This window comes from Diceros bicornis, chromosome X (assembly GCF_020826845.1).
Source record: "Diceros bicornis minor isolate mBicDic1 chromosome X, mDicBic1.mat.cur, whole genome shotgun sequence".
Lineage (NCBI taxonomy): Eukaryota > Metazoa > Chordata > Mammalia > Perissodactyla > Rhinocerotidae > Diceros > Diceros bicornis.
Window position 1 is genome coordinate 99,919,662 of NC_080781.1, and position 14,192 is coordinate 99,933,853.

The 14,192-nt window shown below is 36.5% G+C and overlaps 1 protein-coding gene across 1 annotated transcript in view; it reads right to left on the minus strand.

Annotated features, from left to right (window-relative positions):
* NUP62CL (nucleoporin 62 C-terminal like) overlaps positions 1-14,192 on the minus strand; it is a 96,272-nt gene that overhangs the window by 36,535 nt on the left and 45,545 nt on the right. The window contains exons 4-8 of the mRNA XM_058536458.1: positions 12,328-12,484; positions 2,707-2,857; positions 2,400-2,449; positions 2,125-2,259; positions 265-376 (exon numbers count right to left, since the gene is read on the minus strand). Of these exons, the coding sequence (XP_058392441.1) occupies positions 265-376; positions 2,125-2,259; positions 2,400-2,449; positions 2,707-2,857; positions 12,328-12,484 (605 nt within the window). The remainder of the gene's footprint in view (positions 1-264; positions 377-2,124; positions 2,260-2,399; positions 2,450-2,706; positions 2,858-12,327; positions 12,485-14,192) is intronic.

The window sequence follows — 14,192 nt, forward strand, 5'->3', positions numbered from 1 at the left end:
AGTTATGCGAAGAACAGAGAGAAAACCAAAGTAGGGAGGAAAGTCATTTTTTTACCCTTCTGGGAATAATCACAAAAAACTCACCACCCTTTCTGTCCTTAAATATTTCCTGCCACACTAACTATACCCAAGAGCTTCGTATCTCTAGAGGCAGGTAAGGAGCACTATAGTGGACAGGAGAAGGTGATTAGCTCAAGGAACCACACAGAATGCTAATTTCACACTAAATCTTGGTTGTCTAAATAGATAAAGCAGTTAACACACCGGGTCAGTAGTGTCAGCAGGACTTTCAAATGCATTCAGGTGCTCAATAATGTCCTTGAGATCTTGGGCCATTCGTTTCAGCCGAGCATCTATATTTCCTGCTAATTTGTAACTGAAAAGACAGGTAAAATAAAGGATTAACAAGCAATGTTTTATCTACTGTGTATTGTTACTTACATACAAAGATGGTACTGCCAACTGGATTTGCCCCAATTCCCCTACCTTCTCAGTGGGTCTCATTTATGACTAATGGCACATTTTTATGAATGCAGCATTCATGAACTTATTATTACCATATTCAAAAAAGACTCCATAGGTGAAGGCTTTTATCCACCTTGCCATTTTCACAGTCACCTATTTACTCTGGATAATGTTCTGGGGAGCTCTGAAGCAAAAGAACTCGTTTTTGGTGCCAAAATAAACCCACAGGACATTTAGACATAGAAGAAGTTATTGGTGTTTGGCAATAGTCAATAAGTGCTGAGATGTCGTCAATGATTTTGAACACATAAATTTTCAAAGAAAAATCTTATATAAATATACTCCATCATCCAACAAAAGATGTTTTGAGAAATGAGATTGACAATAACTAAAGGCAGAGAAATCTACTAAGTTTACAAAAAACTGATTAGTTGGCTAAATTCTCAAGATTTCCACCCAAACTATTTACACACACACACACACACACACACACAGATACACACACACACTTAACCTAGTCAAGAATATGTTTATGAGAATTAAAGTGATCAGAGGGTTTTTCAACCTTAATGTCTATAAATATTAAAGGATTCAATTAGATTTATTGATAACTATCTACTGCCTTTCTGTCCCAAAGTACTTATGGATAATTGGTTGCCTAGATTGTTGAAGATTCTGGTAAAGATTCCATCACAATATAATAGTGACAACACAAGAGCAATTGGAAAGGAACTAATGTTTCAATTATTTCTTTAAACTACAGTTAGGATCTCATGGCCAAAAACATAACTCTATATGTTTCAAAAAAATGAGAAAGCAATGCAAAAAAAAAAAAAGAAATTCACAAAGGCTGAAATACAAAAGCAGAAACAGAACTAGGGTCCATACAGATTAGTTATACTTACCACATTTAACTCACCTACAAAAAAGTTAACTCGCAAGCCTTTTAAAAATAAGCTCAGTCTTAACTCACTAAATTGATAAAATGAGGCCAACTTAGTCTCAATCTAGTTTATGTAGCACATTCACATTCACAGAAGTTCTCCTAACAAAACTTTATAATTTGGTCTGATTACCAAATCTCAGTTCCAGAGAGATAAAGTTACTGTGGGAACATTGGCAATGTATCAACCAAAGGTAAAGACGGGATCACACACAAATAAAATATATCCAGCCCAAGACATCGACAAAATCATTCAATTTTTGAGAGCTATGCAGTTTGTCCCCAGATTAACAAATTGCCTTTAAAATAGCAAATGATTTATCACTGAAGCAATTGCATGAACATTAGGTTTAAAAGAGTCAATATAAATAGAAGAACATAAATATCCCACAATACTATGACACCACACACATAAAATTTGTATTTCTAATTTAAGAACAAACTTGACAAACACAAAAACTTTCCAGTGGCCATGTATAAACTTGAGATTAACAACAGTGTACAAAATGCTATAAAACAAAATTGCCAGAATGATTACTTCATTTTCAAGCATCCTGAAAAGATAAACAGAAAAAAGTCAAATAAGTTGATAAATGGCAACTACAAGAACTTGTCCTTTTCTACCAGTTTTTAATCCCTGCCTTTCAATTCCATTTTTTCCCTTTCTAATGGGGCTAAGTCCTGCCCCATTCCTCGATCTTTATTCAGTTACTTACGTCCTCTTACGCTCCTCATCTTCATATGGCAGAAAAACAGACTCACTATGGTCCTTCACAGACTCCTCTAAAGGGGTCAAGAAATCTTCTAGATCCTTCTGCTCTGACAGGATAAAATCTAATTCTCGTTCCAGCCTGAACAAAACAAGTCAAGAGAAGGGCCGATGAAAGGAATTTGGAGTGACAAAATAAATGTCAATGAACTACCACAAGGAAAAAAAAACTAGACAGAGATAGATCTTTACTCTTTCAACCCAGGGAATCTAAGATTCTACCTTTGCTGATCCAGTTTTGCTTTTTCCACTTCTCCATGCAAAGTAATAAACTATAAAGAAAAACAATAATATAATAATGTAAATATCTGAATTTATATTGTAATTTTAAAATAATATCAATTTTTTCATGTACACTTCAAATATTAAATATTTCTTAATTCAAGGCACTTATTACCTAAGGAAATTATTTTTAAGTTGATCACCAATATCAGAATAGAAAATTAACCACAAAACAAAGGTCTATTCTCTTGCGTTCATCTGAAAATACTTGTAGAATGCAGGTAGATTAATGAGAATATCTTTTTACCTTCTCACTATTCTCAATCAATGTACAGTCCCAATCATTGAGCTGGGTGGCCTGGTGAAGAAAGTGATTCTCTTGATCCTCTAACTCAAGGCTCCATTTGTTTATTAGACCATCCAGCTGACCATACGTCATCACAGGAGTCATGATGGCACTAAAAAAAAGGATGCCATATTTTTACAAGTATGATCAGATTTTTAAAATGAATAATATAGGAGGACTCAGAGACGAAAATAGCATATGAGCAGACCTGCTCCCCAACAAAACCACCATAACTGGTAAAGATTATTTTAAAAACAACCAAAGTCTCTGGAAATTATCCTAAAGGAATACAGCAAATAAAGAAAGATTTATTAAGAAATCTACTAAATCTCAGTAAGAACACCTAAAGTCTGTGCCACAACCTGCTCCTTTCCTTCCCTTTCAGCTCAGCATGATGGAAGCTCCATTCTGGGTGCATGTGGCCAAAGAGATAGGTTTCCCTATGCCCGCAGCTCTTAGTCAAAGTGATCCATCCCCTGTCTAAGCAGTCTCCATGAAACAGAGTAGGCAAGCTGATCTTCCAAACCCCACTAGGCAGAACCAAGTGGAACTCTGATTCCCCTGCCAGCTGGTATCAATAGATTGAGCAGGTAGCTGATTTTCCATTCCACAACCAGGCAATGCCCTGATTCCTCCACTAGGGCAGTGTCAGCAGGGCTGGGCAGAGAGGTCATCATCAATTCCCTACCCAGCAGAGGTAGGCAGTGGTCTAATTGTCTCACCAGGGTACTGTCAGCAAAGTCCGGTGAAAAGCTGAACCTAAATCCCCACCTAGCAGCAACAAGACTTAATAAGGCAGAATGAGACAGGGTTAGTTACAATTATGCTTCACCCCTTGTCTTCAGTGTCACTGGGACCCAATGGGGAGCTAACCTCTATACCCACGTGGCATCACTGAGACTGAACAAGGTAGAGCAAGTTGGGACTAGTAAGGACTCCACTTTCCACCACCCCTGGTGTCAGCAAGGCTTAGTGGAAAGCTAAACCTCCACACCCACTGGAAAAATCAAGACTGAACAAGGCAGAGCAAAGCAGGGCTAGTTGGCACTCTGTCCCTCTTCTCCCCAGAGCCCATGTCAGTGAGGCCCTGTAGGGAGCTAAGCTTCTATAACAACCCAGCATCAACAAGGCTGAATGAAGTGATACAAGACATAGTTGACATCCTGCTTTCTCCCTCCTCTTGTGTCAGTGGGGCCCAAAAAGAAGCTGAAATTCTGCTTCCACCTTGCAGCAACTAAGCAGTATGAGTTAGTCCCATACTTCCCCTTATTCTGGGGTCCTGAGGGCCCCGCTGGGAGCTGAGCTTACATCCCCACTTAGAGGCAATGAAATGGTGTGACTCATTGCCCCACTTTCACAGAGAATGAGTCAGCAGGGCTGAGGGAGCTGAGAATATCTTTTTACCTTCTCTATCTTTAACTTCCACACCATTCATCTGCATTGAGGCAGTGAGAGTTAGGGCTTCACTTTTGCTGGAGTGGTACGGGTAGGGTCCAGTGGGAAGCTGAACATACAAATGCAACTAACGCTTGTACTACACTTTCAACAAAAGGATTGACTGATGAAAAAAGATGTAAATAGGACCCAGACTCTCCTAACATCATAGACAATATGTTCAGGATACAACTGAAAATTACTCATCATATCAAGAACCAGGGAAATCACAACTCTAAAAAGAAAAGACAATCCACGGCCATCAAAATTGAGAGGTATCAGATGTTGGAATTATCTGAAAAGTATTTTAAAGCAATCATCAAAAAAATGTTCCAACGAGGGCCAGCCCCGTGGCTTAGCGGTTTGGTGCGCCCGCGCTCCACTGCTGGCAGCCCGGGTTCGGATCCTGGGCGCGCACCTACGCACCGCTTCTCCGGCCATGCTGAGGCCGCGTCCCACATACAGCAACTGGAAGGATGTGCAGCTATGACATACAGCTATCTACTGGGGCTTTGGGGGGGGAATAAATAAATAAAATTATAAAAAAAAATGTTCCAACGAGCAATTATGAATTTTCTAAAAACAAATTAAAAATAGAAAATCTCAGCAAAGATATAGAAGCTATGAAAAATAATCAAATGGAAATTACAGAACTGAAAAATAAAATAAATAAAAAGCTCACTTGAAGGGTTTCATACTACAGTGGAGATGACAGAGGATATAATAAGTGAACTTGAGGATAGATCAATAGAATTTACAGAACAGCAAAGAGAAAATATGCACAAAACATGAAAAAAATTTCTCAAGGACCCAGAGGACAGTAATAAAAGAGGTGACATTTGTATCATTGGAGAATAGTATGTTAGGAAAAGAAAGAATGGGATTGAAAAAGTATTCTGAAAAATAAAGGTGAAAACTTTCCAAATTTGGCAAAAGATATAAAACTAAAGATATAATAACCTGAGCAAACCCCAAACAGAATAATTCAAAGAAATCCACACTAAGACACACAATACTTAAATTTCTGAAAACTAAAGAAAAAAATCTTGAAAGCAGCCAAAGAGAAACAACATATTACTTAAAAGGGAACATTAATTCAAATGACAGATTTTTCATCTTAAACCATGGAGGCTAAAAGGAAGTGTCACAACATTTTTCAAGTACTGAAAGAAAAAAAGTTGACCACGACTTCTATATCTGGTGAAAATGTCCTTCAGAAATGAAGGGAAAATAAAGATATTCTCATGCAAAGTAAACTTAAGAGAATTTGTTGCTAGCAACCCTACCCTTGAAGACTGGCTAAAGAGAAAGGAAATGAAAACAGAAGAAGGCTTAGAACTTCATAAAGGAAAGAAGATCAAAATGGATAAAAAGGGTAAATAAAACAGACTATTCTACTTTACATGAGTATTTTAAATCATATTTGATGGTTGAAGCAAAAAATATAACACCACATAATGTGGTGTTCAATGTACATGAAGGAAATACTTGAGACAATTATACTTAAAAAGTAAGAAGAGTAAAGGGAACTGAATGGAAGTAAGGTTTCTACACTTCACTCAAAACAATAAAACTGCAATATGTCTACACTGTTATAAGTAATGTATGCATATTGTAATGCCTAGAGCAACTAGCAAGAAAACTATACAAAGCAATATACTCAGAAACACTATACATAGAACAAGATGGAACCCTAGAAAATGTTTGAATAACCCACAGGAAGGTTAAAAAAAAAGAGAGAAAGAAAAAAATAAAAACAGGAGTAACAAACAAAAACCAAATAATAAAGTGGCAGACTTAAGCACTAACATATCAATAATTACCTTGAATGTAAATGTGCTAAATATACCAAGTGAAAGATAGAGATTGGCAAAGTGGATAAAAACTATGATCCATCAATATGCTGCCTACAAGAAACTCAATTCAAATAGGACACAGATAGGTTGAAAGTAAAACAAAGGAAAAAGACATACATGAAGATTAATTTTTAAAAAGGAAGGGCTATATTAATATCACATAAAGTTGATCTCAGAGCAAATTATCAGAGTCAAAAAGGGCCATCACATAATGATAAAGGAATCAAAGCACCAGGAAGGCCAATAATCCTAAACATATAGGTAACCAAATAGCAGAGCCTCAAAATACATAAAGCAAAACTGACAGAGTTAAAGAGAGAAATAGACAAACCCACAATAACAGTTGGGGACTTCAAAAAGCCATGCTTCACAACTGAAAGAAGCATTAGAAAGAAAAGCTGCAAGGATACATATCTGAAAATACAATGAAGCAACAGGATCTAATCACATATAGAAGACTCCACCCAACCACAGAAAACACAACTTTCAGGTGCCCATGGAACATTCACCAAGAAAGGCCATATCATTATCATAAGATTAATCTGAACAAATATAGAAGAATAGAAATCATACAGAACATGTTCTCCAACCATAATGGAATCAAACTAGAACTTGATATAGAAAGAAAATTTCCAAACACTTGGAAACTAAACAACACACTTCTAAATAATCTATAGGTCAAAGAAGAATTCGCAAAAAAAAATTTAAGTACATAGAATTGAACGAAAGTGAAAATACAACAGAACAGAATATGTGGTGCACAGATAACACCACGGTGAGAAGGATATTTATAGCACTAAATGCTTACATAAGAAAAGAGGAAAGGTCTCAAACCAATAACTTAAGTTTATACCTCAAAAAACTAGAAAAAAGAGAAAAATGCAATGCCACTAGAAGGAAAATAAAAGCAATAGAGAATAGTCAATGAAACAAAAGTTTTGAAGTAAAACTGTCACTATTTGGAGATGACATGATTTTTATATACAGAAAACCCTAAAGAATCCACCAAAACACTATTAGAAATAATAAACAAATACAGTAAAGTTGCAGGGTACAAAATCAACATATCAGTTGCATTTCTATACACTACCAACAAAATAGCAGAAAGAGAAATCAAGAATACAATAACATTGGGGCCGGCCCGGTGGTGCAGCGGTTAAGTGTGCACACTCCGCTTCGTCGGCCTGGGGTTCACACGTTTGGATCATGGGCGTGCACCGATGCACCACTTGTCAAGCCATGCTGTGGTGGTGTCCCATATAAAGTAGAGTAAGATGGGCATGGATGTGGGGGCCAGGGCCAGTCTTCTTCAGCAAAAAGAGGAGGACTGGCAACGGATGTTAGCTCAGGGCTAATCTTCCTGACAAGAAAAAAAAAAAGAATACAATAACAATTATAATTGTAATAAAAAGAATAACCTAGGAATAAATTTAACCTAAAAGGTGAAATACCTGGACATTGAAAACTATGATATTGTTGAAAGAAACTGAAGGAGACACCAAGAAAGGGAAAGATATTCTGTGCTCATGGATTGGAAGAATTAACATAGTTAAAATGTCCATATTATCTAAAACAATCTACAGATTCAATGCAATCTCTATCAAAACCCCAACATTTTTCATGGAAATAGAACAAAGAATGCTAAAATTTATATGGAACAACAAAAGACCCTGAATAGCCAAAGCAATCCTGAGAAAGAAGAAAAAAGCTGGAGGTATCACACTCTGATTTCAAAGTATACTACAAAGCTATAATAATCAAAACAGTGTGGTACTGGCAGAAAAACAGACACACAGGTCAATGGAACAGAATTGAGATCTCAGAAATAAATCCACACATTTATGAGTGGCTAATTTCTGATGAAGAAACCAAGAACATACAACGGAGAAAGAAAAGTCTCTTTAATAAATGATGTTGGAAAACTGGACAGCCACATGCAAAAGAACTATCTTACACCATACACAAAAATTAACTCAAAAATGGATTAAAGAGGGCCTTCCTAGTGGCGTAGTGGTTAAGTTCACGTGCTCCACTTTGGCGGCCCAGGGTTCCCAGGTTCGGATCCCAGGCGCAGACCTACACATCGTTTATCAAGCCATGCTGTGGCAGGCATCCCACATATAAAGTAGAGGAAGATGGGCACAGATGTTAGCCCAGGGCCAATCTTCCTCAGCAAAAAGAGGAGGATTGGCAACAGATGTTAGCTCGGGGATAATCTTCCTTACCAAAAAAAAAAAAAAAAAAAGGATTAAAGACTTGAATGTAAGACCTGAAACCATAAAACTTCTAGAAGAGAACATAGGCAGTATGCTCTTCGACATCAATTTCAGCAATATCTTTTTGAATTTGTCTCCTCAGGCAAATGAAACAAAAGAAAAAAAATAAACAAATGGGACTACATCAAACTAAAAAGCTTCTGTAGAGCAAAGGAAACCATCAACAAAATGAAAATATCTACCAACTGGGATATTTGAAAATCATATTTCCAATAAGGGGTTAATATCTAAAATATATAAAGAACTCATACAACTCAATAACAACAACAAAAAAACCCCACCCAATTAAAAAATGGGCAGAAGATCTGAACAGACATTTTTCCAAAGAAGATATACAGACAGTCAGCTGGCACATGAAAAGATAGTCAACATCACTAACTATTAGAAAAACGCAAATCAAAATCATAACGAGTTATCAATTCATGCCCATCAGAAAGGCTATTATTAAAAAGACAAGAAATAAGTGTTGGAGAGGATGTGGAGAAAAGGGAACATTTCTACACTGCTGGTGGAAATGTAAATTGGTGCAGCCACTATGGAAAACAGTATGGAGATTCCTCAAAAAATTAAAAATAGAAATACCATATGATCCAGCTATTCCACTTCTAGGTATTTATCCAAAGAACAGAAAAACAATAATTTGAAAAGATATATGCACCTCTATGTTCACTGTAGCATTATTCACAATAGCCAAGACTTGGAGACAGCCTAAGCGCCCACTGACAGATGAATGGATAAAGAAGATGTGGTCTATACATACAATGGAATACTCCTCAACCATAAAAAAGATGAAATCTTGCCATTTGCGTCAACATGGATGGATTTTGAGGGTATTATGCTACGGGAAATAAGTCAGATGGAGAAAGACAAATACCACATGATTTCACTCATATCTGGAAGATAAAAATATAACAACAAAAAACAAATGCATAGATACAGAGAATAGATTGGTGGTTACCAGAGGGGAGGGAAAAGAGATGAAGGGGGAAATTTGTACAGAGATGGATGGAAACTAGACTTTTGGTGGTGAACACAATGTAGTCTATACGAAAGTCAAAATATAATGATGTACACCTGAAATTTATATAATGTTATAAACCAATGTTACCTCAATAAAAAAATGGAAAACGTTATGTATGCTCTTTTAAAAAAAAACTACTTCCTTGAGAAAACATCAATAAAATTGATAAAAGAAAGGCATAAATCACCAATGCCAGAAATGAAACAAGAGAATATCCCTACATCTATTAAAAGGACAAAAAGGGAATATTTTGAACAACTTTATGCTCAGAAATTTGACCACTTAGAAGAAACAGACCAATTCCTTGAAAATCACACACTACTAAAACTCATTAAAGATAAACTGAATAGTCCTAAAACCATTAAAGAAATTGATATGTAATTTATTATTATTATTATTATTATTATTATTATTATTATTATTTTTGCTGAGGAAGATTAGCCCTGAGCTAACATCTATTGCAAATCTACCTCCTTTTTTGCTTGAGGAAGGTTAGCCCTGGGCTAACATCTGTGCCAATCTTCCTTTATTTTGTATGTGGGTCGCCACCACAGCATGTCTGACGAGTGGTGTAGGTCCGCGCCCGGCATCCAGGCCCACGAACCCAGGCCACCAAAGCAGCATGCATCGAATTTAATGACTATGCCACAGGGCCAGCTCCCTTGATTTGTAACTTAAAACCTCCCAAAAAAGAAATATCCAAGCCCAGAGATTTCACTGGAGAATTCTGCCAAACATTTAACGAATTAACACAAATTTGACACAATTTCTTCTGTACAACAGAAGAGAAGGGAATACTTCCCAGATCATTTTATGAGGCTATATTACCTGCATATCAAAACCAAAGACAGAATAAACAAACAAAGAAAAAAAACTACAGGCCAATATCTCTCATGAACTTAGGTACAAAAGTCCTCAAACAAAATATTAGCAAACAAATTCCAAAAATGTATAAAAAAATTATATACCATGACCAAGTGGGATTTATTCCACATATGCAAGGCTGTTTCAACATTTGAAAATCAATCAGTGTAATTCACTATATCATCAAGCTAAAGAAGAAAAATCTTAAAAGATTGTATCAATTGAGGCAGAAAAAGCATTCGACACAAATATATCCAATTGATTTTGACAAAGGTGAAAAGCAATGAGGAAGACAGCCTTTCAATAAATGATGCTAGAAAAATCGGACACCCATAGACCAAAAAAACGAACTTCAATCTAAATCTCATACCTTATACAAAAATTAACTCAAAATAGATCAAGAGCTTACATGTAAAATGTAAAACTATAGAACTTTTAGAAAAAAAATAGGAGAAAATCTTTGGGATCTAGGGTTAGGCAAAGAGCCCTTAAACTTGACAGTAAAAATATGATTCTTGAAAGGAAAAATTGATAAATTAGACCTCATCAATTATAATTTTTTGTTTGGAAATATACCCTGCTAAAAAGATGAAAAGACAAATTATAGACGTCGAGAAAATATTTATAAACCGCATATCTGACAAAGGACTGGTGTCTAAATATATAAAATTCTCAAAACTTAACAGTAAAAAAAGAAATACAAGTAGAAAATGGACAAAAGACATGAACAGACACTTCACCAAAGAGGATACGCTGATGGCAGATGATAAACACATGAAAAGGTATTCAACATCATTAATCATCAGGGAAATGCAAATTAAAACCACAATGAGATATCACTTCACATCTATGAGAAGGGCTAAAATAAAAAATAGTGACAACACCAAATCCTGGTGAGAATGTGGACAAGCTAGATCCCTCATACATTGCTGTTGGGCGTGTAGAATGACATAGTCACTCTGGAAAAGAACTTGGCGGTATCTTAGAAAAATAAACATGCAATGACCATACCCCCCAGCAACTGTACTTTTGGGCATTTATCCCAGAGAAATGAGACTTATGTTCACAAAATACCTGTACATAAATGTTCAGAGCAGCTTTATTCACAATAGCCAGAAACTGGAAATAACGTACATGTCAAGTCCATCAACAAATGAATAGTTAAACAAACTATGGTACATCCACAACACCATGGAATACTACTCAGAAATAAAAGAAAAAACAAACTAATGATGCACATGACTTTATCTCAAGGAATTATGCCTACTAAAAAAAAAAAACAATCCCCAGAGATTGCATACTATATGATTCCATTTGTATATCTGTATATCATTTCTTTAAATGTCAAGATTATGGAAATGGAGAACAGATTAATTGTTGCCCAGGGTCAAAGAAAGGAGGGGAGAGTAGTGGGTGTGGCTATAAAAGGGCAACAGGAGGGATCCTTGTGGTGATGGAACTGTTCTATATCTTGATTGTATCAATGTCTATATCCTGGATGTGATATTGTACTATAGTATTGCAAGAATGTTATTATTGGGAGAAACTAGGTAAAGGACACACAGAATTTTTCATATTATTTCTTAGAAGTACATGTGAATCTACAATTATCTCAAAATATAAAGTTTAATTTAAGAAAATGAACAATTAGAGAGGAACATGGAATATATTGTAAGAATACAGGCTCTAGAGCTCGACTGCCTGAATTTTAATCCTGGCTCAACCATTCCCAAGTGTGTGACCAGGGGCAGATTATAAAATTTCTATGTGCTCCAGTTTTCTCATCTATAAAACAGGAACAACAAGAGTACTTACCTCATAGGGTTATTATGAGGATTAAATGATATGATGTTTGTAAAGCATTTCACATTGCTAAACATATAGTAATTAAGCAATAAATGTTAGCTATTATTAGTAATAGTAATAACTGTATTATAATGATAATAAGACGAAGGCGTGCTGTTAATTGTTCAACTTCCTAAGCTACAGAAATCCTTTCTCTAACTGCTCCTTCAACTCTGAGTCATTTACCTAACTTTCAAACACTGTTCTAAAGCTATACAAGCAAATTATGTCCCGTACATGATAAATAAAATGAAACTCACATAAATTTTCAAATAAATAGGCTTACTTAACAATCGAAGTAAAAGGTATGGAAGTAATACCGACTGGGACAGTGTTACTAATTCCAGTTGATGGCAGTGGTTCTAAATTGAAGGTAATGCCACTGGTGGTTGTGGTAGTGGTGGTGGTGGTGACAGTGGTGGCGGTGGTCGTTGACGCTGTAGCTGGAAAATAAAATGCATAATGTTAGCAAGAAATGAGAAACTTACTTTATTTTAGTCCTTGAGCATTCAGGATAAAAACTATAGAAGCATTCTTTAAAATGTGAATTTGAGGGGCCGGCCCGGTGGCGCAAGCGGTTAAGTGCGCGCGCTCCGCTGCGGCGGCCCGGGGTTCGCTGGTTCGGATCCCGGGCGCGCACCGACCCACTGCTTGGTAAGCCATGCTGTGGCGGCGTCCCATATAAAGTGGAGGAAGATAGGCACCGATGTTAGCCCAGGGCCGTCTTCCTCAGCAAAAAAGGAGGAGGATTGGCGGATGTTAGCTCAGGGCTGATCTCCTCACAAAAAAAAAAAAAAAAAAAAAAAATGTGAATTTGAATGCAAGTTGTGTGCATTTGAACTCAACATTGTTGTAATATGAAGTGATATATGGCAGGCCAGGTATCTGAATTAATCTTCCTGCTAAGAACTAAAAATCCTGGATAAATTTGTAAAAAAAATAAAATTTACAACCTAACCAGACCTACAACCATTAAAGAAATTGAATCAATCCTCAAAACTCTTCCCATCAGGAAAACTCCAGACCCAGACGACCTCACTAGTAAGTTCTACTAAACTTACAAGGAAAGAATAATTGTAATCTTACACAAACTCTCTGTACATCTATATCTTTGCATACTTACATGGAATATATCTGCATAATTAATTCCTAGAAATGAAATTGCTGGAAAGGGTCAGCATGCTCTAAATTTTAATATATCTTGCCAAACTGCCCTACCAAAAATATTTTCCCAATTTACATTCCTATCAATAGGGGAGGAGCACCTGTTTCTCTACATTATAGCCCATACTAGGCATATATGTTTGCCAGCCTACTAGGTAAAAGACTCTCAAAGCTTTATCTATAGCCCAGATCTCTCTCCTATGTGTCTTTTTCTATTGCACCCGTACTAGAATGCCCTGCTCTCTGTAGACAAAATTTTCAGTATAGTTCATGGCCTAGCTCACATTCTTCCTTCCTCATGTTTATCACCCACATCTCTTCTACTCATCATTATCTGTTGGTTTTCTGAACTTCTATAGCACTTTTAGTTTTTCCTACACACTGAGCACTTAAAGAACAATGCACAGAAAATTGTGGCTGTTGGGGACTGGAAATGTTTTCTTTTTTTCTTTTTGGTTCTCTGTATTTTCAAATGTTTTTGTAATTAGTAAATGCTGCTTCTGTAACAAGAAATTTGTTATAAAAATATAACATGGACACAATTGTTTGTTTTACATTATCCTTGCTTTCCCAATTAGCAATATTTTCAGGTTAATGGCCACACTAGATAAATACATAAATCATGGTACCTGCCAATATACACAGCCTATTCTAAGGGAAACTGGACCACTCAGTTCCTGCTGCAGGATCCTGCTGCAGGCCACACTAGATAAATACATAAATCATGGTACCTTCCAATATACACAGCCTATTCTAAGGGAAACTGGACCACTCAGTTCCTGCTGCAGAATAAAGAATGGATCAGATACCCATTCTTTATTCCAGTAATTCTGTCCTTTGCTCCTGGTTCACAGCTGACTGGGACAAGAGTGGGCATCTGAAATACAGGAAGCCATCCCTGGCTTCCTGGCAGCCTATGGGAGGGTCTGGCGCAAAAAGCTCTAGCCAAATGGGGATAAGATGGGCCAGAATCTCATTTTTATAAAT